This window comes from Larimichthys crocea, chromosome I, assembly GCF_000972845.2.
Source record: "Larimichthys crocea isolate SSNF chromosome I, L_crocea_2.0, whole genome shotgun sequence".
Taxonomy (NCBI): Eukaryota; Metazoa; Chordata; class Actinopteri; family Sciaenidae; genus Larimichthys; species Larimichthys crocea.
The window spans coordinates 24101-47096 of NC_040011.1; the positions used below are offsets into that span (position 1 = coordinate 24101).

The 22996-nt window shown below is 39.8% G+C and overlaps 1 protein-coding gene, 1 long non-coding RNA gene and 3 other non-coding genes across 8 annotated transcripts; all 5 read right to left on the minus strand.

Annotated features, from left to right (window-relative positions):
- Positions 1-550: 550 nt before the first annotated feature.
- LOC113746923 (uncharacterized) lies at positions 551-2602 on the minus strand. Its single transcript, XR_003463224.1, has 5 exons — positions 1850-2602; positions 1539-1586; positions 1251-1459; positions 1096-1176; positions 551-1008 (listed from the first exon to the last, which is right to left on the minus strand). It is a non-coding gene; the product is annotated as an uncharacterized LOC113746923 (long non-coding RNA).
- A 254-nt stretch (positions 2603-2856) lies between these two features.
- On the minus strand, positions 2857-2928 carry trnam-cau (transfer RNA methionine (anticodon CAU)). Its single transcript has one exon. It is a non-coding gene; the product is annotated as a tRNA-Met (tRNA).
- A 1023-nt stretch (positions 2929-3951) lies between these two features.
- Positions 3952-4033, minus strand: trnas-gcu (transfer RNA serine (anticodon GCU)). Its single transcript has one exon. It is a non-coding gene; the product is annotated as a tRNA-Ser (tRNA).
- A 248-nt stretch (positions 4034-4281) lies between these two features.
- On the minus strand, positions 4282-4363 carry trnal-aag (transfer RNA leucine (anticodon AAG)). The gene has a single exon. It is a non-coding gene; the product is annotated as a tRNA-Leu (tRNA).
- Positions 4364-6143: 1780 nt separating this feature from the next.
- On the minus strand, positions 6144-22428 carry kiaa2012 (KIAA2012 ortholog). 4 transcript variants are annotated; one of them, XM_027289601.1, is made up of 23 exons: positions 22336-22428; positions 21289-21413; positions 20102-20233; positions 19762-19905; positions 18867-19059; positions 18277-18422; positions 17922-18132; positions 17545-17609; positions 16652-16868; positions 15980-16114; positions 15322-15492; positions 14667-14789; positions 14460-14534; positions 13981-14045; positions 13486-13784; positions 13192-13329; positions 12895-13072; positions 12429-12582; positions 10869-11245; positions 10106-10314; positions 8831-9003; positions 8078-8297; positions 6144-7704 (listed from the first exon to the last, which is right to left on the minus strand). In XM_027289601.1, the coding sequence occupies exons 2-23, from the start codon at positions 21397-21399 to the stop codon at positions 7536-7538; spliced, it is 3705 nt and encodes a 1234-aa protein (XP_027145402.1). In that variant the 5' UTR covers positions 21400-21413; positions 22336-22428; the 3' UTR covers positions 6144-7535. The 4 variants fall into 4 exon arrangements, with proteins under 4 accessions (XP_027145402.1, XP_027145430.1, XP_027145366.1 ...); XM_027289629.1 differs by having other exon boundaries at positions 6144-6564; positions 15980-16117; XM_027289565.1 differs by having other exon boundaries at positions 15980-16117.
- Positions 22429-22996: the final 568 nt, after the last annotated feature.

Genomic DNA, 22996 nt, shown 5'->3' on the forward strand with positions numbered 1-22996 from the left:
TGAACATTCTCACCAATAAGCTCTAGCTGTATTACATCATTACGCCCAACCTGTGCTCTGACAGCGCCAGCCATTTCTCTAAGAATCAACATCACATCGTCATAAAACTGTGCAAGATCCAGTATGTTTCTGGCAGGGGGAACGGTGAACACTCGTCTCAGCTCCAGATTGTTGAACCGGTCGCGGGACACAGTCTCGATGTTGGAGAAGGAGGAGGTGGACGGCCTGGGGGGTGAATCAGCCTGACCTCCACCATGCTGGACATGGACTTGAAATGAAGGAGCAGGTGGGGTAGGAGGAGGAGAAGGAGGGGGGACTTGGTTTTCATTCGACTGTGAGCAGGAGGAGGGGGAGGGAGAAGGGGATGGGGAGGAGGAGGGGGAAGGGGATGAGGAGGAGGAGGGAGAGGTCTGGTCCATCTGATGCATTGCCAGTTCTAAAGGATGGAAATAATTTTCAACATCGGATGAAGATGGGTTTTGATTTAGACGCAGCAGAGCGTCTTCCAATGGTTGGAAATAGTTATTAGCAGTCAATGATGACCGTTCACCCACATTAGCAACGGCTACATCTACAGGAGGAGGTGGGGAGATTTGATTCAATTGCTCAACCATAAACTCTAAATCAGACAGACCAAAAGAAAAGTTTTCTTCATCCATTTTTAGTTTATTTTAAATGTCACACCACACGTTTAGGACTTTTTCCTCCTGAAATCAGCAATTTCACAAAGCACGTCCAACCTTTGCAGTGTCTCACGATCGTCCGGTTTCTTAATGAAATCAGCAATCTCATAAAGCAGGTAAAAGCTTTCAAGTCTCTCACGTTCGTCCGCACTCAGTGGGTGTAAGGCGACTCCCTCCCTCGCAGGCTGCACTGCTGGCTCCACGGATCGTGTTTCACAGCTCTGTGCTTCAGGCTCTGCGGATCCAGTCTCACAGCACCGGCCTTCCCGCGTCGGCTGTACTGCTGGCTCCAGGGTTTCGGTCCCACAGCTCCTTTGTTCCACAACTGGGGACAAAAAACATATTTTAATTCACAAGACAATTAAGAGACAAGACAAAAAAGATCATTTTATATTTAGAAAACATTGCCTACCTTTATAATGGACGTAGGGTTTTTTTGGTCTAGGTAGCTCTGACACAGGACTCCCGAGAGGAGAAACTGAAGGCCTGGGCTCTGTATAAAACATCATTAAAATCCAAACGTGTGTGTGTGTGTGTGTGTGTGTGTTGAAAGTTTTTACGACTTACCCGATGCTCCAGTTGTAGTGGCGGCAGAATTTCCTGCAAAAGTAGGGCGGTTGCGTCGTCCTAATCGCAGACGGTTTGCACGGGGATGAGTCGTTGCTGGAGGAGTGCTCAGAGTGCTTCCTGCATCACCATCTAATAGATAGTTAGATACAGGCGTTCTAACACTCTGCAGCAGCGTCGCTCCGTCTAGAAGATCTATATATGAAAGTCTGGAGACGAGGAAAAAGTTTTAAAAAAAGTTACATCTCATCAGTTTACTGACAAAGTCAGAGAAAATAATAGACCCACCGGGGTCTGTTTGTGTGGAATCGATGCCCTCAAACTCTTCAGGAGTCACTTCAAGAAATGAAAAAGACATTCAGTGTAGAAAACAAAATCCTGGATACAAACAACAACAACCCAAAAAGCACCCAAAATGTCTTATAACACAGAAAAACATGTTAACATTACTGGCTAGTTTCTAAAATGTGTGTAAACTGTATACTAGTGCAGCAATGAACTCTTTCAGAAGTTACTTAAACTCGTCAGAAGTCACTTCAAGAAATGAAAAAGACATTTGTTGCAAAGCAGAATAATAAAAAAAAAGTTAAATCACTTACCGGGAAATAGGACTTGTTGGTCAGAAGGAGAAGTAATAGGCTGAACCTCGGATGAAATGTTATTTTCTAAAATAAAATAAATACTATAGTTCACTTTTTTGGTAGAAAGACAAAAGTCAAAGTTAAAGCTCCATACCATGCTCCATCTTCGTCAACCGTACGTTCCATGCCTTTGTGTCCCGTCAAAGAGGTTTAGGTGTTTTATACCCAGAAAACAAAGAAGATGCTGAAGATGATTTATTACTTTCTCATCCATTTTGGGGAGGGGGTTAGCTCGCATCTATTTACATTACATCTACTATTTTAAAGCTATTTTACAGATTTTATTTTTTATTTTTCTACAACATTGGGGTCGTAGCTGCGTGCGCACATGCGCACTTGCGCGTTCCCAGAACTTTAATTCTAAAACTCCATCTATTGCAATGTCATGCCATATGTGTGTGTGTGTATGTGTGTGTGTGTGTGTGTGTGTGTGTGTGTGTGTGTGTGTGTGTGTGTGTGTGAACCCCTTTCTGGGTTCAAAGTCGTAAAACTTGGGGGCTAGCTTGTGTCTCTCTCTGTAACACTAGATCTTTTGCTGGTTGATTTGTTTTCACAACTGCTGTTGTAGCTGTAGCAGAGCTCACAACTGTTTTCCCGCCGTTTCCCTTCTAGAATATTCTTAAAATTGGTGGCCTTATCGTGTGCGCATGCCCATTCCCCATGCCCATTGTGTGTGTGGAGTGCGTGTGCGTGCGTGCGTGTGTGTGTGTGTGTGTGTGTGTGCGGGTGGGTGTGCTGTCAGCACAGCCAATAGCAGTACAGGGGGCGGGGCTGGGGGGGCTTTCTAGGTAAAAGGTCAAAGTAGTAAAACATAGTAGTCAAAGCGGGGTCAACCAGAGTTTGACGAAAGGTGGTAAGTATATCTCTCTGGTAACATATACTGCAGATGGATGCATGGCACCAAAGACACAACAGCACAGACTAGCTCTTCAGAGAAGATGACAGCGATGAAGAGCACCTAGAAATAGCAGAGGATGGTTTCGATCCATCGACCTCTGGGCTATGGGCCCAGCACGCTTCCGCTGTGCCACTCTGCTCATGTTCTCTAATCCTGGGTTAAAAAACAGCAGCCGGGGCATCAAAACAAGCGGCACTGGCTTTCCTTTTAGTTTGTGCTTGTCCCACAATGCTTGTCGCCATGCGATAGAGAGGTTGAGACAGGGGAATTAGCTCAAATGGGAGAGCGCTCGCTTAGCATGCGAGAGGTAGCGGGATCAATGCCCACATTCTCCACAATGATGTCTGCGCACACTAGCTATATGGTACTTACCTTCTTGCTGTTGAATCTTGTCCATCTGCTGTTGAACCTTTTTACAGCATATACTCATCTCCTTGAAAAGAATCCTGTCTTAATGTCTGAGATGCTGTTTCTTTCTAAAGTGCCCAGTCCAACTACAATTCACTACTGAAGCTGTGTCTGACTGTGTGTTCACTGACTGCAGCCTGTAATATAAGGTTCTGACAAGGTTCTAGAATGATGATGTAACAAAGGTATGGAAGGTTCTACAGAATGCTTTGATGTATATTCTGTCTCACACACACACACACACACACACACACACACAGAAAGACTTGAACATCTTATTGGCATTAAAGAAACCGCACTACGATAGTTTAAGTCTTATTTTTCAGATCGATCTCATTTTGGACATGTTGATGACGAATCCTCCATGTACACCAAAGTTAGTCCTGTCTCAAGTGGATGTAAAAAAACTAGTCCATGCATTTGTTACTTCTAGTTTCGATTATTGTAACTCCTTGTTATCAGGCGGCTCTAGTAAGTCTCCGAGGACTTTGCATCTGATTCAGAATGGTGCTGCACGTGTACTGACAGGAACCAAGAGCAGCGAGGCTACCTTCTTGAGAAGCACGGGGTTTCCCTTTAGTCCATGCTTGTCCAGGAGCACCTTGTGTTCATCCAACGGTTGTTACTCTGCTTTAGACTGGCGTCATGCGCTTCCACAAACATTGGGGATGGGATGTTTCCTTGCACGTGGTCTTATACAATAAGCAGGACCAAGGGAGCTTATTGATGTGGCAGCTTAAAGCGAACGCATCAACGACGAGGATGGGACTCAAACCCACGTGTGCAGAGCACAATGGATTAGCAGTCCATCGCCTTAACCACTGGGCCACCTCATCTGTGAGGTGAAGCTTCCATGGTGACGGCCCGGCGTGGCATCCTACCTGTACCTAGCTCTGAAAATATGAGAGAAAAGTGAAACTTGAAATTATGATTTACAAAGTGGGAAAGGTACTGCCCCTCTCTGAGGCAGTGAGACAACAGTTTCACTTGCTTTGCCAGACAAAGTCTCTACATGGAACACTTGAATTGACTGAGAGGAGCACACACAAGGCCATCACATTGACGTATAGCTAACATTGTCAAGTGGCAGTGGTGGGATTTGAACTCACGCCTCCTGAGAGACTGGAGCCTTAATCCAGCACCTTAGACCGTTCGGCCACACTACCTGAAAAGTTGAGGTTTTCCTCCAGCGTCCACGCTTGACACGTCAAGGACTGAGTGATGATACCTGGAGTATTAGTTAAGTCAAGGGGGGCAGACACAGGAGAACCATACTGCCAGCTGCTTTTTTAAGAACTAAAAACAGAATACATTTTACTTGACAAAACACAAGATCCAAAGTGAAGTACTTGCTTGACTTTGCAGTGAACTTCTTTCTTCTGACTTTTCCCTAATCCCTCAAAGACTCATCAATGCAGGTCTGAAAGTCACTGGCACAGACTAGCTTTTCTAAGAAGAGGCATTCATGGGGCAGTAACATTTGCTGGAGAGGGATGCATGGCACCAAAGACACAACAGCACAGACTAGCTCTTCAGAGAAGATGACAGCAATGAAGAGCACCTAGAAATAGCAGAGGATTTCGATCCATCGACCTCTGGGTTATGGGCCGAGCACGCTTCCGCTGCGCCACTCTGCTCATATTCTCTAACATTACAGAACTTCCAAACATTCTAGAACTTACCAACATTCCAGAACTTGCCACCATTCCAGAACCTAACAACATTCCAGAACTTCCAAACATTCCAGATCTTGCCAAAATTCCAGAACATGACAACATTCTGGAACTTCCAAACTTTCTAGAACAAAAGCCTGATAAGACCAGATAGAACAGATTTAAAAAAAAAAAAAAAAAAAAACATACATCAACAGTGACAATGCATTTAGCAGTCAAATTGCAGCCGTAATTACCCCAGAAATAACAAACATTTTAAGAATAGCACGAGCTTTATTATACAGGAAATGAACCAGTCTTGTAATCAAGGAACAAGACCATACCATCTTTAATGCTAAGTATGCTAACTAGTTTGTAAAAAATAAACAACAAAAAAAAGCAACATAGAAAGCGAGTGAAATTATATTTGTCCACAACTTAAAGGACATCTAAAAAAGTCATTTTTGTGTGACAATATTATGTATTATGAACATTGTACTGAGAGCTCGACTTTAAATTTTCCAACTTTGTTACAAAGGTAACATTTTGAAATATTTTGAAAATCTTCCAGTGAAATTCTTTGACTTCGGACTATCAATTATGAAAAAGTAAAAAAATATAGTCAAACCCAAGTCTGGCATGAGTGCCAGCAACCTCACAAACTTCTACATTTGCACCATCAAGACCTTGCTGACAGGCTGCATCACAGTAACTGTACTGCCCACAAATCACTACAGAGTGGTTGAAGCACATCACTACTAACAGACTTTCGGCCATTCAGGATGTCTTTTACCATTTATGTGTGTATATATTTTTTAGAGACTGTATATATTTGTCACATTTACACACACGTTTTCTGTATTTTATTTTGTCTTTGTTACATATCCTCAAAGGATTCTATCAAACAAATACATATACATATTTTTGTCTTATTATATGGGTCATGGAAAATTCAACAGTAACTATTCACAGACATCTGCATGAGCAGAGATATATTTACTCCTGTGTAGTTTGTTTGTTCATGAAATATGTAGCAGCACATGTTGATGCCTTGCTTGTTGGAATAATCCTTGTCAGAGACTTTTCCTCTGTCTTTTACTTCTTCATTCAGATATTTAACATTCATACATATGTGGCTATTGAATTTGGAACTTTGACAACAATCATTACAATGTCATGATAAATATTACAAATTTTGGACAGTTTGATGTTTTAATGTCATTTATTAATTATTTCATGTGTTACGACCCGGCTCGTTTGGTGAGCCGTAACATAGAAAGGGATAAGTAATAAAAAGAAAAATGACACTTGTTTCAGGTTTGTCCGTTTATTTTCTTACTTTAACAAAAGGTGGTGAGGGAAAATGGAACAAAAAGGGCGCACGAGTGCTGTTTAAAAGAACAAATTAATATAACAAAAAGAGAACTCTAACAGAGCCTCTATACTAAGTCACTTTAAACATAACCAGAAACAAAAACCTCACTATTTAATCTACTTTTATTAATAACCAAAAAACATTGAAAACAGCACCCCTAAATCTAATGAATCTAACAGAAAGTCTTCTCATATGTAATCAGTAATTAAATCAAAACTAAACCTGCCCAGTCCCAGAAATTCCATTGGCCGGTCGGGAGAGGATACAGAGGACCAATCCCAATCCTCTCGGTTTCCAGGAACCAATCCGTTAACGGCCACTGCACACCTGCATTTACCTACTGGGATAGACACACACAAGAGACCTCATGGGGTGAAACAGCAGCGGCCGTAACACATGTGTTGTGTGGCCATTATAAACAAATTTGTGATAACCATCTTGTAATTGGACATTCTTTTTGGTCTTATTTTCAATGTGTCAGACCTGGACTCAAAGAGGACAGATGCAGAGTAATACAAGTTCCGACAGACTTTATTTAAATCTTCCACCTCCCAGACAGAGTGATAACCAAAGCGGCTATCAAATAAACTATGAATTAACTAAAGATCGCTCCACAAGGAGGAAAACAAAAGGCTATGAACTCAAAACTCAAAACACTCTCAAGGGAGGAAAAAACTACTCTGGTATAAATGACAACAAAAGGGGCTCAGCACGACACTACGAAATTTTAACCTAGAACAAAAAAAAAAATCACTCCAAAAGGAGGCTATGAGAAATTACAAAACGTGGATGAAGGGTGGGGTGTATGGCAAGGACGAGACACACAAGACAAAGGGAGACGCAGACTATAAAACACGAGGATAATGGGGAACAGGTGGACACAATCAGGAATCAGGGAAGACACTTGGACCAGTGACACATGAAGAAGGGCATGTGATGTGAAATGAGAGGAAAGTTAATTTTCAAAATAAAACAGGAAGTGTTTTTTTTTCTCAAAATAAAACAAAACAAAAATCCAGGACAAGACAAAACTTTACCACGGTGTGACACAATGATGCTGCTCCTGTTAGTTAATAATAATACAACAACATGATTGAAAACTTTTGTCACTCTAGAAACAAAGGGAAAACAAAACATAAAGGAATGGAAAAAAGTATTTTCTTGCTAGCAACAGATGAGTATGAATGTGGGGATCACTAATTGTGTTTCATTTGATTTAATGATTTTTTTAAATCAGTGAACCATTCATCAGACAAAATCTTTTCCCGTTCCTACTCGTCCATAATGTTCTCAAATGGAAAATAGAGTAGGTCAGGGGGTTTCGGGCTCAGCTTTAGTTGGTTTCAGACCCAGTAGCTGTAACAAAGTGAAATAAGAGTAGATCCACGGTCTGGAGATACCCTGAGTTTTCTCCAGACCTTCAGCTTCCAACACAAGATCTCTTTTGAAAGCCAACCGCTGCTGCAACAGCGCCATCTGTCTGAATGACAAACAGAATGAAAGAGAGAAGAGCTATATAATAGACAATGTATTTCTCATTTATTGTAATTTGCTGAGCTACTGTTTTTCCTCCAAAAACTATAAATAAAAAGAATATTTATGTTACAATTCATTGAGAGAAAACAAGGTGCAATGCTGTTGAAGTATCTGAATGTATATAGATTTATGTGAAATAGCCAAGTGGTTCTTAAATTTCCCTCACCACACCTCACAGTTATTATCAATCATGAACAATGATTACTAATGAAAAAAGAAGATCTAAGTTAAATTTAGGTGAAATATTAGTTTCACTTCATATTTTCCCCAGTTCATGGTTTTATGCCCCCATTTTGAGAACCATACTCAGTGTATACCTGGTGAGCAGTTCCGTCTGCAGCCTGTTCTCCTCTGCGGCCTGTAAGGCAGCCTCCTCTTCTATCCTTTTACGCTCCTCTTCTTTATTCTTCCTATCCTCCTCCTCCTGCTTCTTCCTACAAAGATACTCTATCCTCTCACTCTCATCCATCTCCTGTAGCTTCTTGTTCTCCTCCTCCTGCCTCCTCTCATCTTCCAGGCGCAGACACTCTAATTCATCTGGTGGGGACACATCATTTTCAGCCAACAGGATAATGCAACTGCAGTTTAAAAGTGCCAGTAGCCCTTTATCAAGCCCCACTTGCCTCTCTTTTAAAACTCCCTCTGCGGTTTACTTTTTAGGTATTCATATAGATAAGGGATTAGCTGTTTGTTTGGTCTATATGATTGAACAGCCAATGACATGCAGGGGCTGAGTCTGTTCTATTTGCCTTGATTGACAGATAAAAACTTTGTGATGAAAAGTGACATTATTGAATAAGAAAGTATTTATGTGTATTATAAACATAATGAAGAAACTTCAGTAAAAATGACCTGCAATATAATCTGTTCTTGTGAATATTGAATTATGTAACAAAAAATATATTGTTTGTTTATATCATTATGTATTTCATCATGTCTTCATGATTTATTAAAATTGAAGACCTTAGGTCTTCGAACATTGTATTCTTTCTTTTCCTGTTTTATCCTCTGTTCCTACTCTCCTCAATGTCTTTCTTCCTGTTCTTTTTGCCTCCTCCTCTCACTCTCACCTTTCTTCCTCTGTTCCTCCTCCTCTCTCAACCTCTGGAGTCGCTCCATCTGCCGTCTCTTCTCCTCCTGCCTCCTCCTCTCCCTTTCTCTTTGTGCCTGTTCCCGTCTAGCTCGCTCCTGCAGCTCTTCGTCACGTTTCCTCTGCTCCTCTTCTTCTGCCAGCCTCTTCAGCCTGGAGTTGGAGATTAAGTATTAATGAATTAGATAGTTGAAGCTAGTTTGAATTTTGCGTCCTACAGAGGCTCCTCCTGGTTAATAAAAAGCTGTCTTACAGTTACAGAGGTATGGTAGCTATGTTTCTATCTGAATGTGTTGCAAATTATGAAGAAAATCACCAAAAAGAATTGTGTAAATGCTTGTTTCCATCCAATATAGTTACTGGCAGTCATAATTGTTCCCGTCAAGATAAAGAGATTACATCATTTTTGAAGAACAGGAAGCAAACAAGTCGAATCTGTTCTATGCTACTGTGGAAACCTGATCCTGATCCAGCTCATTGGAAGCTTAAACTATACAACGGAATAAAAGAGATATTGATTTTGATCTTCTTTTTTTTTAACTGTTTCTCACAAAGTCAACCGACTTTGTGGGAGTTTAACACCAAATAACTGGGAAAAGATCCAGTTGCTTTGAATAATCTCATAATCTCAATATCATGTGAAAACAGATGTGCTGTTGTTGTGATCATGATACAGTACGTGCTATGTGATGATGTGAAATGACCCCTGTTTCAGGTCTGTTTTAAGTAATCACTCCTCCCATCCATACTGTTAATTAATTAATAACCTATTATGAGGCTTCCTTAGTCTAATTAATCAAATGAAGTGAACATGCTTTTGTACATAATTCACTCTTTATGTTTTCATGGAGAAATAGTAAATGGTAAATTCAAAGTCTCATTTTAGCTTTATACAAACTTTTGCACAGGTCTGTAGAATAGACCTTTTTCACAGCAGCCATTTTGACATGAAACAGTCAACACAGGTGTTTCCAGTGATACTAAATAAGGTTCTGTTCCAGTTGGTATCATTGGTAACACCTATGTTTACCCTACTATTTCATGTCAAAATGGGTGCTGTAAAGATGTGAAGATTTATTGACCCACTGCAATCCTAAAGCGCTTCACTTACATTGGTAGTGGATTAGGAGGAGATCTTAATGGGCGGTATAAAGCGGGAGTGATTACTCCAAGCAAATCCTGTTTCAATGATCATATAAGCACCTGACATCTACTTCAACTTAATAATTTTGTTTCCTTAAAGAAAATGTATGACCTGAGTTCCTCAGTTCTCTTCATCCTCTCCTCCTCCAGCTCGCTCTTCATCCTTTCCTCTGTCTGCTCCCTCTCCTGCTGCTTCCTCTCCTCTTCCTCCTGCTTGCTCCTCTTCCTCTCCACCTCCTGCCTCCTTTGCTCCTCTCGCTGAGCCAGATGCAGAGCTACGGCCTCCTCCTGTTGCTCCTGACGCTTTCTGTGCCTGGAGGACTAAAACACACAGACACACAGCTTTTGAGTAAAATAAGTGGAATAATTAGTGTTATATCATTAATAATAATCATAACAGACCAAAAAAACATATGTTTATGGAAATTAACAGTTGTTTTCTGTAAAGTTGTGGACATTATCTATAAGGGGGTTAGGGTTAATTACATACAAAATGATATAGAATAACAATAAGGCCCTTTAACCCACTAAGCATAAACACATACATGCCAATGAATAAGACAATAAAGTAAACAAAAAAAATGAGGAAGGTCAGGAAAACAACAAACTGAATTAAAGTGTGGCTGTGGCTTAGGTGATAGAGTGGGTTGTCAAGTTATTCTAGCAGAAGTCTTGAGGAAGATATTGAACCCAGACAGCTTTGGAAAATCTGTAAAATAAAAGTGTTTCACTGGAGAGAAAAAAATCAGTAAATTTGAAGATTTTGACATTTATTTGTGTTATGATATTCTACTTTAATTTTATGGTTTTAATTTGGCAGCTGGTGCTGCAAGCAAGTAAGATTGCTGTGCACTCTGTGTTTGCGTCCTACCAACCTCTGGCTGCACTGGGTTCAGCATCAGCTGTTCCTCTCTTATCATGACAGTTGAACATGATGACAGGCGGCCACATGATGAAGTGAGTCCCATGGCGCTGGTTGGCACTGAACCTTCACAGGAAGAGGCAGCAGACCTCCTTAAGCTCCTGTGATTGAACTGAGATGTAGCAGCAGTAGACCTGAGTGAGCTCACTGATCGGATGCTGCTGTGTTTGTCAGCATTTGTGGAAAGATGGTCTGTGTCTTCCTCTGAATTTGGTTTGGTATTGTCGCTGTGTGTTGTGGACCACCTTTTGGTGGATTTTAGGTGAGACAACTCTTTAATTTCCTGATTAATATCCACCTCCTCTTTCTCAAGGGGTTCCTCAGGGTTTCCTATGAGAAAAGAAAAGGAAAGAAAAATGAAAACAACAACAAAAACAGGACCCATCTTTTCATCCACAAATCTCCAAATGATATTTCATGTTGCGCTCTGGTAGATCTATGCTGGCAACATCTTTGTGGAGACCTTTTATCGTTCTTGTTACCTGGAAGTCGTCTACAGAAAGTTCTTTTGTGCCATCATTTTTGTTTTTCCCTCTCGTCCCTCCAATTGCTGCACATCAACACTTAGTGGTTTACATAATTTTCTGTGTTGGTGTTTGTACTACATGTGTTTTGGATCACAGGGAGGAGGTTTCCATAAACTGCTGCTTTATTTTGTGGTGTCACTGTTGCTATTTAATAAAGTAAAGATAAAACTGCCCTTCTTTGTGTCATTACTTACCTTTCAAGATTTACTTGTTTCTTACCCAGAGCTGCCCGCTGGCATGAGTGAGCTATTCGGTTGCTTAGGGCCACAACTGCAGGGTCACTCGCTCTTCACTTTGTATGGTGTTAAGTTGACTGACTCACTCAGAGGCTGCCAACTCTCACGCAATGACCATGATACCCAGGGAAATTTAATGAAGTTTTTATAAACTGGGTTTGGGAATAAAGGCCACGCCTCGTACTCATTCAATTTCCGTTCTCCACGTACTTAAGCACTCCTTTTCCATCCACTCCTTCTTTGACGCCGCTGTCACATCCCACCCCCCCAAACCCTCTTTATCACTTTGTCTCCCCTTTTCTCGTCTCCATTCTCACACAGGAACCAGGGGCTCTAATCCGTAGAGTCGGTTCCCCCCACTCAGAGTCTCCATCCCCCCCAGGTTCCTTCCAAGATCCCTCCCGTCAACCTCAGGACCACTCTGCCGATAGTCCCGCCTCATCCCTCTCACCTTTCCTCCCCTCATCCCATCATCCCTCCATCCCTCAAACCCTTTAACACCCCCCCCCGCTTTTCCCTAAACCGTCCCCGCAGCATATCACCCATACTTCCCGAACGTCACTTGTAATAAACATGTTTAAATTTCATCTGTGCGGGCGTGGTCCTTAGTAAAGCCTTTTTATATGGTCTTACGCCACACGTCCATTAACATTTGAAAATGTTTTATGTCATAAATGTATTAGTGGTGTATATATAAAGAATCCTGTGACAATTTCAAACAAATGTGTCAGTGTCAGAGTCATGTCTTACCAACAACCAAATCTTTGTGTTTCAGCCTTCCTTTCCGCCTCCTCCCTCCTGCAGACTCTTCCCTTTGGCTCGCCACTTTAGCTCGCTCTTCTTTCTTCTCCTCATTTATCTTCACTTCTCCTTTCACTCCTTCCCTGTCTGTCACCTTCTTTTTCTAAAAGAAAGAAAATTAACTGTAAACCTGAATTAAGTCTTAATGTATGCATTGTCTTAGGTAGATGGAGGTATTCTATTTTCTTGCTATTTCAGAGTGTATTTAAAACTTTTACAGCAATATTTTGCTTTAGAAACATGTTAGGTGGTGTTTATTGCTTTTTTGGATATACTAAGAATTTTTTATGATCCCTTCATGCTGTGCTTGATTGATATGCTCTCCTCAAGCTGACTAGAAGCAATGAACATAGCTACCTCACTGCAGTACACTGTATGAATGTCATTAGTAAAATATTCAGTAATAATTAATTACCACAGAATGGAGAACAGCATTGTCCTGGCCCTCCTCTGCTTCTCTGTCAGTCTTCTCTTGTTTCTGTTTCCTGGTTGATTGAGTATCACTTCCAGTCTTTTGTCTCTGTGATCTTCCTTCCTTCCTCATCCTGGATGTCTGTCCGTCTGACTCTGCACTTGTTTTCAGATCCTTTTTCCTAAATAAATGGAGTGTGTGAATGTATGCAGCTTGTTACTCAGTGCATAAAAAAATAAAGGGCTTACAAACCAAAGTGTCTACAGTGTTTTAATCTTTTTGTGAGTATTCATAGTTCACCCTGTAGTTTTTGCAGCTTCCTCAGCATCTTTCCTCTTAGTATTCGTGCTCTTTTTGTCCACAGCATCCTTTGTTGTTTCTTCATTTGGATTGATTTTCTGCTCACTACATGATGAATTGTCTTTAAACTGGAGCTTTCTGGACAAACAGACAAGCTCTAAATGTTTAACATTTTAACACCAAACATTTTTTGGACCAAGACCTTTGGCAACACAGTTCTGCTAAGCACAGGCAGAATGAAATGATTGTCAGACTCAACATTCACATTCAAAGTTCAAAGTGAAGTACACGAACCCTGGCTGATCTGATCCAGACGAATGGCTGGTCCGTCCATCTCTGCCCAGCTCTTCCTCTTCGTCCTCCTCCTCTGCCTCAGTGTTGCCTCTGCTTCGCTCCTCCTTCCCTACACACTCCCTGAGTGGAGGCATCCTAATGTTGTTTTTGGCATCTCTTTTAGGCCTCTTCCATGTTTTCGTCACTGTCTCTGTAGTCTTTGTTTTTTTCTTGGTCACAGCCACTGGAGGTTTACCTGGGTCTGTGTGGCTGCTGGGTGAGCATGCATTAGTCTTTGTTGATCTATGAGGATCCAAGAGCTGGTTGGAGACCACAATTGAAACAAATAGTGACAGAGGTTAAGACAAAGAATGCTTAATGTCTAAATACCACAATCAAATCTTGGATTTTTGTGTGTTCTTGTGTTTGTTTTGTTCAGCTCCATTAGACTGTACTGGTGAGCAAAACATCTGCAAATGAAAGAGAACTAAAATGAGAAAAAAAACACCAGTTCACCTTATGTATAGACTGATCATGCTGGTCATTCACAGGAACATCTGTGTTCAGGTCCACTCCTCCCTCTGCACACATGTAGAATGAATAGGCAGACAGATTTTTGAGCAGGTTTAATGCTGACTTTCGAACTGGGAAACCACACCGGGCACGGTGCATCCCCTGTTTTGATCTGCTCTCCCCTTCAAACCCCACCAGGAGCATTGTAGCACCTGCCAGACTTTGTTAACTTTTTTCTTTGCTACATGTGCTTCTTAATATGCTTCTAAATATATATAAATGTCCTACATAGTTTCCCTTTTTTTTAAATCTGAATTTTTCACAAGGTGTTTTATTTTGAAGATTGACCGGATTCCTTGTGTCTGACTTCGGGCCATGTCAGGCTGCTCTTGGAATATTCCCAAGATAAAATAATAACGTGTGTGTGTGTGTGTGTGTGTGTGTGTGTGTGTGTGTGTGTGTGTGTGTGTGTGTGTGTAGACCTGTATGTGTATGTTCAGGCTGCAGGACAATGACCCAGGGTAACTTCTCTCCTTCTGCGGACAAAACCTGGAGAGCTGAGAGGCAGACAGAGAGACTTAGTGATAATTACTGCAGCTCTTTACATTCCCTAACGTTGTCTGTGAGTCTCTCTTCCAGATAAGTGTGCAGATTTTGTATTTCTTGAACATCACGCATCATTGGAGTACCTTGCTGCTGTGTGTCACTATCACCCTGTGGTGGCTCCTGGCTGTTGTCGTGCAGTGACAGCTGTATGATCTCCCCATCAGGACCTAGGATCAGGCTGCCAACAGATTTGTCATTCTGCAAATCTGACAAAACAGAACAAATGTGAGAAACAAAGACATATTGTCTTTGACAGGTGAACGGAACTCTAACATCATCTCTCATCCATATATTTATTTCAGAAAGGAGGTGAACTTGTCCAAGAAGTTGTGTAACCACATAGTAAAACATTTTATTTACAGTATAGACACTGTTGTAAGTCACTTTCCTAGTTTATCTTTCTATCTTAATTCTGTAGCTTCTATTTCACTGACCATTACTAATCATAAAATGGAAGGAAGTAGAAAACCCAAATGATAAAGATATGCATTAGGATTTTTTCATTTCCTTTAAACTCCAAAGTCATTCAGATTAAGTGTCGCCCTGTGAACAAGTTAGAGCTATCTGTGTTTAAGGATTGGAGGGCATTGAATGCTATGCAGATTGTAAAGCCCTGTGAGACAAATTTGTGATATAAATAAAACTGACTTAACCTGACTATCTGTACAAAAAAATTGGCACACGCGGCCCATTGGACAGAAATAGTAGTAAGAGTAATTCTGTTACAGTTCCTCATACCTCTCAGCTCCAGAGGCAGAATGCCCCTAACCACACCTCTGTTGGCCTCAGTGGATTCACAGGGGTCTTTGAGGTCAAGTAGTTGGTTCTGTAAGAAAGCCAAAGAGGTCTGCTTCCCCGGGCCTTTCCGTCCTGCAACACAACCCAACACTCCTACTGGAGGTGGAGGCTCTGAAGGAGATGACACATGTGAGTGTATCACTTGGGATGTAGTTTGTAGCCTTTCCACGTCCTTAGAAGTAACAGATGTCATCCCAACAGAGTGAAATGAAATGCATAGTGTTGCATGTTCTTGCATATATGAGATCTTCACCACCACCCAAACTTCTAAAATAAGATCTTTAGAGAGGTGCCCTGGTAGCTCACCTAATAGAACATTGACCACATTCTTACCACACCAGCCCACAACCCTTTGCAGCATAACCTGTTGCCCTCTTCCCTATTCCTGTCTCTCTTAAGCTGTCATCATCAAAATCTAGCTCAAAAAAGTCCAAAAAATAAGATTAAAAAAAATAAATTATTTTATTAATCTGAATGGGAAATTGCAGCACTCTAGTATTGAAAGTAAGACCAGGATCTGTTATACATCCATCTATCAGACTGAATTCACAATTTCACATAAATATGTCAGCTTGGTAAGTGTATGCGTGTGCTATACCTTCTCCTGGCTCCATCTGAATTATAGAGCCTTTCTCAGAGGGAAGCCTTGCTCCTCCTCCACCTCCTCCCTGCCCCACTTTTTTAGAGTATCGTCTCTCTATTTTTTCTCCTCCTCGTTGCTTCCCATTGATCTCTTCTGAAAGACAGAGAAGGATCAGAGTATAACACAATATAGTTCAAGTTATCACTTTACAAATGGAGAGATTAGGCTTGACTAAACAAGAATAATTGAGAATAGTTTCAGTTACATTACAAATTAACAAAACATTATACCTATACTGAAAATGCATATTGGTTAGAATAATATATCCCTCTGACATATCATAAAAATATAAATATCAAACATATTTAATATACAACTAAAATACACAAAATAAAATGGTGTACAGTAAATGAAGAGTGATTTCGGACACAGCCCAGGTGAATAATTCTTTATAACTAGCTGTTTAAATAACTCAGAGATTGTAAAATGCTGGAATATTCCCAAGATAAAATAATAACTTGAATTTAAAAATGTCAAAATATTTCTCCTGAGCTCTACAGTGTCTTCCTCGCTAATTTTATTTAAAAAAAACAAATGCCTGTGGCATCAGTACCAACATTTATTGCTGGATTTGGTCTTTTCAAGAATATACTGACTTAGTGTGTGTAGTTTTCCTCTGTGTATTACCCTCCTTCCCAGGAAACACCATAGGAAGCTGATGGAGTTGTGACGACACTCGATTCAGATTTTCTTGGCATTGATATCCAACTGTTTCTGCCTTTGGCTGGGCATCCTTTTGAGTCTGAGACTGGATAGCCCGGCCCGGGATAACAATACGACTCTCTTCTATGGGAGGTAGGTGGTGTTCATGGTGTTCATCATTGCTGGGGCCCTCCCACCTTGTCTGAAACATTTAACAGACACATGTCTGCTATTTGGATGTTTAACTCTCAGGAAATGTAATGCCACATTAAGAAAAATTAAGAATTTCATCAGTATTTCAAATAGACATATTAAAAAAAAATGCATGTGCATATTTGTATATTTCTAATTTTGCAGTGAGTATTCTACTCTGATATTTAAAGGAGCAGTGTTTGGAATTTAGTGGAATCTAGAAGTGTAGCTGATTGTAACCCTCTCATTTCACCCTCTCCTTCTTAGTGTGAAGGTGAAGCTATGGTGACTCTGAAACATGTTAAAAAATTTAAAAAAAAAACACAAAAGGCCTCTGTGTTTAGTTTGTCCATTCTGGGTTACTGTAGAAACAAATTCCTAATCCTAAACCTTGCAAAAAAAGTGTTTCAATCAAGGTAGTACAATAAATTGTTAATTAATTCATTCAAACGTTTTACGTCACACATGCGGTCCCTCTATGTAGAGCTCTAACAAGAAAAAACAAGTCATACACAAGTGCACATTTATGTATCATTTTTAGGTTAAAACCTACTAAATCATATATTTGCAAACTGCATATACAGTACTGAGCTACTGTGAATGCTTATCTTTCTATCTTTGCTTACGGTTGTCTATTGTGATAAATAACACTGTAACATATTTTGGCCCTATTCTTACTGTCTCACCCTGTCTGTCTTCTCAGAGAGTCCATGACAGACTGAATGTGCCACTGTCAGAGGAGGAAGGAGGCCTGTGCAGAGGAAAGCAATCAGAGCATCAGGGTTACCAGCATATACTGAAAAGTTGTAAAAGGTAAAGGTTTGGTTTTAAAAATTTGCCGTTACTACTACTACTACTTTTTTTAGTAGTCCATCTCCTGCTGTAACATCTGTTCCACATATTTTGACTAGAGAGCAGTCAGAAAATACGGTTTTTAATCCAAATACTAAAGTGGAAGGTAGACACATGATGACTGCTTGTATCTCAGGACAGCTAACTGACTCACTGTACATTCATTACACATGTTCCAAGCTCATTTTTGCCTATTATGACAGACACACACCTGTCCTCCCATGTCTGTTTACACTCATAGATGTTTCATAGTTGCCTTCATCACTGGTCGTTTCACCATCTTGAATGGAACAACCTTGATCTTCTGCGGCGCCACGGACACAGATCACATTTGGATGATGGTGCTCCGCTTCCATATCTTGATGGCTTATTTCAATTTGTCCTGAATTTTTAGTATGTTGCTGACTCGCGTCTAAATACGCCTGCAGTTAGTAGAAAAGACATTTGGCTAATGGATTAAACAACATCAAAATAGCATTGTTGCAATAACTCACACTTCCTAAGATAAAGGAGATGAAGCTAAAGATAAAGCTCTTTAGATGTAACCTCAGACAATAGCATGTCACCTGAGGTTCTTCTTCAGGGGAGACTGCTACGTAGTGTAACCAGGGTTGAGGCTCCATCTGTGGAGGAGGCGTCATGGAGGTACTGGGTATTTGGAGAAATAGATCCAGCCTTACTCTCTTCTTGTTGCACACGTCTCCCTTTTTATCTACAGAGAGGCTAAATATTAGGATTCAATCATAGTGTGTTGGTTTCAATAGGTTTGTGAGAATGAACTTGGTTGCATTCTTCCACTTTGTTCCAGTTTAATTTCAGTGGGAAGCAAAGCAGTAAAACAGTAAACAGATTTACACTAATTAATAATAAATTATGTTATTCAGCTTGCATAGTCGGTTGTTTTTAAATCAGATTTGTTCCATTTTCCTCGATCACAACAGCATACTATAAAAAAGTGATTGGATCAGGGTTTCCAGTGTCACAACATATCTACACAGGCTCATGCATATTTTGCCCCACACTTAATGTTGTGGCTTCCAGGCTTTGTTTTGGACTTTGAATGTCCACCTGTACCAGTTTATCAGAATCAGGTTTATTGCTAACCAGTTTTTCACATACAAGGTATTTGTCTTGGTGTTTTTGTATCATTTTTTACCTTCAGGTTGATTCTTAAGTTGTTCAGTGTTTCTCTCAGCAGCAACCCACTGGGGATTCAACTGTACAAGCAACTCTGGGCTGGACTGTTCTTGTGTGGTGTGAATTAATGGAGGATTGGGATGATGAAGGTCTGGAGCAAGAGGGAGATGAAAAGGAGGAAAGGAGGTTGCACCAAGTCTGGAGGATGTGAACTGGAGGGAAGACAAACATTAGATTTGTAATATACTTCTAGCAAAAGATGGACAAGGCTGTAAAATGACTGAAAGCCTGACTTCTTCACGTAGGGGAAATGTTTATCTTGTTTGCTAAACAGAGATGATGAGAATTCCAAGCTTGAAAACAATAAAGGACACTGGTGGGCATTAAATAAACTGCAGTCAGCAGTGTTGTTGTTTGTTCTGGTGTGCACACTTGGTCTCCATCGACTCTATTTCTCAGCTCAACCTCGCCAGTGTCATACACACTGGTGCTGTAGGGGAAATAAAGAGAGGCAAGGCACTCGGGATCTGGCTTACAGGTCACCTCCATTTTATTTTTCATTTCACAGCCTGTTACTGAAACCAAGAAAGTCAGAAAGATCTAATTGTTTAAAGTTATATTATGCAAAGCAATCTATACATGTAATTACTTCACATAGTACCTTTAAATAAATATATCAAATTGATGAAGTCAGTAAATAATGTTGACATTGGTCCTATCAACAGCAATTGTCTTACATGAACATACATATACATACTATATATATATATAATAATAATAATAATCATAATAATAATAACAATAATAATAATAATAATAATAATAATAATAATAATAATATAATATATATATACAGTACTTGCACAACATACAGACATAGTTACCTATAATTATTCCTGGTCTATTGCACCTACCTGAGTGCTGTAATTCAAAATGGCTGCTGTTAGCTCTTTGAGGGTGCTAAGCTGCTGTTCCACTTGTTGAGTGTACCTCTGAACAGCACACTTCTTTCTGTCTCTGGTGTCTGAGTGACAACTAGTTTCCATAGTAACAAGGTCCTGGAAACAGAGGAAGGTGAATAAAAAAATTTAAGAATAAAATTCTTGGTTTTCTGTATGTGAAAGGTCTATGTATCTCATTAAAAAGTTTCCAGTAGAAATTTGGCAGTTGTGTCTTGTTTACTGTCCCTTGCCAAATGTCCGTTGTTACTTTAAGTCTATAACTGTAGTTGCTTGCATACATGCACAGAGTTACCTTGGAGTACAGCAGAAGCGGGCCCCTACGAGTGCTGTAAGTCTTTGGGAGGGTTGATTCTGTCTCCACACGTAGATGACCACTGTTGGACAGTTGCAAGAAAGAGTCCTGGGATTTCCAGATGTAGTAATCCTATTGGTCAAAAGATGGATTATATTTATTCTATGATAAATGGAATGGTTGTTTAATGAATGTCTGGATTGATTAATTGGTTTACTAATTCATTTATGGATTAATTGCTGATATAAGTGAAGGATGGTTTAATGCAGATATAGTAGATATATAAAGACAGTAATCCAAGAACAATATGACCAATATGCAACTTAAAGCAAGATTACATAGAAACTGATATTTTGTAATTTAGCACGCCATGTTTCAGAGTGTAATATTTCACAATTTTTACTTTCCATCAGGAAATTCTGTAAATTATGTTGTGGAGAAAACTCCCTAAAACTTAATGAAATAACAACACAGAGACAACTGCTTGCGAATCCGAACATAATTTTACTTCACCTCTTCACAACCTTTTATAGCCATTCTTATGTCACTGTTACATAGTCAAATCACCAGATCTGGACCCAACCATCCTGTACTTTCTTATAATCATGTAGTCAGTGTTGTGAGCTTCACGCGAACGTAGTACTGTCTGTGTGTTTCTCATAAGCATGTATGGTGTGTGTGTGCTTGACTCCCTAATCTGGTGAAGGCCGACCTGAAAACAGACTGACTGAATGTTATCTGGTGGCACAGGAACATTTAATGCTGTCCTAGCTGTGTCATCTGTGTGTCTATAGGTTTGTGTGTTTTGTGTGCTTTTATTATATTCCATTTAAAAGTATATATGTGTCACTCAGAATACTACAGAGACTTGATGCGGAGATGGTGGAGGATATCAGAGAATAAAAACATTTTTTCATAAAATATGATCAGTTTCACTAAAATTTTGCAGTAGAAGGTATCCAGAGCACAAAGTTACATAGTGCAAAAATAGTTATATGGGGCGCAAAGCAGGAATGACAGACACCATTCATCCGACAAGTCAGTGTAGCATCAGAATAATTTATAATCTCTTATTTTATTGTAGAAAAGTTATATAATTTTGTGCATTAAAAATTTCGATGCTGATACTAATATGTATACCAAAATTAGAAACAGTACTATTATAGGCTTTGTGCGTGTGTGAGAACCTGCGGTGTGAAGCAGACATCCAGCCGTCCATCATATCTCCCTGTCTTTCTGTTGGACGAGACGAATCGACCACACCCCCGACTCAGCAGGGACAAAGACAAATCCTTCATGATGTCGCTTCGTCCTGGAGAACAAGACTGAGGTTATTCCATAGATTCCAAAGTAAGCAAGGTAACAATGCTGACTTGTTTTGGTACTGTTATATAAAATTTTGATTATCAAGTTTATGTCGATGTTAAATTGTCGAGTTCTCTTTTTCAGTCAGTCAGTCAGCCAGTTTTGATATGCAGTTGTTTTAACAAATCTTGCCCGCAGTTGTGAACCTAAGTGTGAACATATCTTTTGTTGTATGTGTTGTAATGTGAAAGACTGGCAACAAATTCATGCGTTCCCTGCCAATATGTGCTGGGACAGACTCCATGCCCTGCAACCGTATATAGGAATAAGGGTATAGCAATCATTATTTTCTAAGCTATGTGGCAAATCTCTCCAATTGTCCAATTGAGGAAGGCCCTGTACAGACACTTAAAAGAAGGTTTACCAGATTTTTTTTTCCAGAATCACAACAAAGTTCTTAGAGAAGCTCAGTGAAAATGCTGGAGATGGTCATATCTACATACATACAGCCTAGAGTTTACTGTAGAATAAAATAAAGTCTACTTTGAACTGTTACTTATAATGATGATGATTTTGAAAAAGAGTGATAACTCTCTATATATCAAATAATTTCCAGATTTCATACTTCATAAGTCATTGTAGACACTATGTTATTTGTTTGTATTTGCATTATTTGTATTTCTGCCTTACTATACTATAATTGGGACAATATTGCCTTTAATGCAACAATACAAGCAGATAGCAGATAGGGAAAAAAAGAAGCAAACATGCAAGAAAAGTCATGAATCATCCAACTTTCCAGTCCTCACTCCAACAAAGTGAATAAACAACAAGATGTATTTAGTGAATCAGCTCCTTGTCGCATCTTCTTGCTTTGTATTGTGTTTTATAGCAGAAATACACATTAAAAGACAAAACACTGGACGTACCTGCTGTCTCCCTGACAAAGACTGCCCTGCATGTGTGCGTATGTGTTCAGTCCCTGTTGCTAGGCTGTCCAGAGTTGGTACTTTGTGTTTCTGTTGCCATGGCTGCAGTAACATACGTTGGAGACACACATGATTTGGACTTTCTTTTGTTAAGTCAAGTTTTACTTTCCTCACATAATCCTTTCCAGCCCACAACAGAATATCCCACAAACATAGTCAGCATAAATAAACATGTCCCTGATGAGGATAGCAGTTACAGATAATAGATGGATGGATGATTTAAAAACAGCCCACAAAATGAGTGCTACTAAACATTTTAATATCCTAAAAACCTTACCAGTGATTTGGACTTTCTTGTTAAGTCACAGCAAATGCTTTCTTCCCTGTTGTTTCCTCGTGTCTATTTATACAGTCGTTCTTCCTAAATGACAGTCAGTATCTATCCAACTGCAGCATATCACAGCATTTTAGTGCTGTTTGGTTGTTCACCAACAAAAAATGAATACATTTACATCAGTAAAAAAAGGTGGATTACAGATACAAAAACAACATATTTCTTCTTTTATATTTATATGTGGACAGTTTCTGACCTATCTAGCTGATTATATCAGTAAAAAAACAAACAGTGCTGATGCCTTCAAACTCTTTTCATATTCAGACT

Excerpts from the sequence above, each read along its gene's own strand:
- kiaa2012 (XM_027289565.1), bottom strand. The coding sequence starts at position 21,399 with ATGAAGGATTTGTCTTTGTCCCTGCTGAGTCGGGGGTGTGGTCGATTC. Across the intron at positions 18,133-18,276 it reads CCCCTGAAGAAGAACCTCAG|GCGTATTTAGACGCGAGTCA; the intron begins GTGACATGCTAT and ends TACTAACTGCAG. Across the intron at positions 8,298-8,830 it reads GGAGGAACAGAGGAAGAAAG|ATGAATTAGAGTGTCTGCGC; the intron begins GTGAGAGTGAGA and ends TGTCCCCACCAG.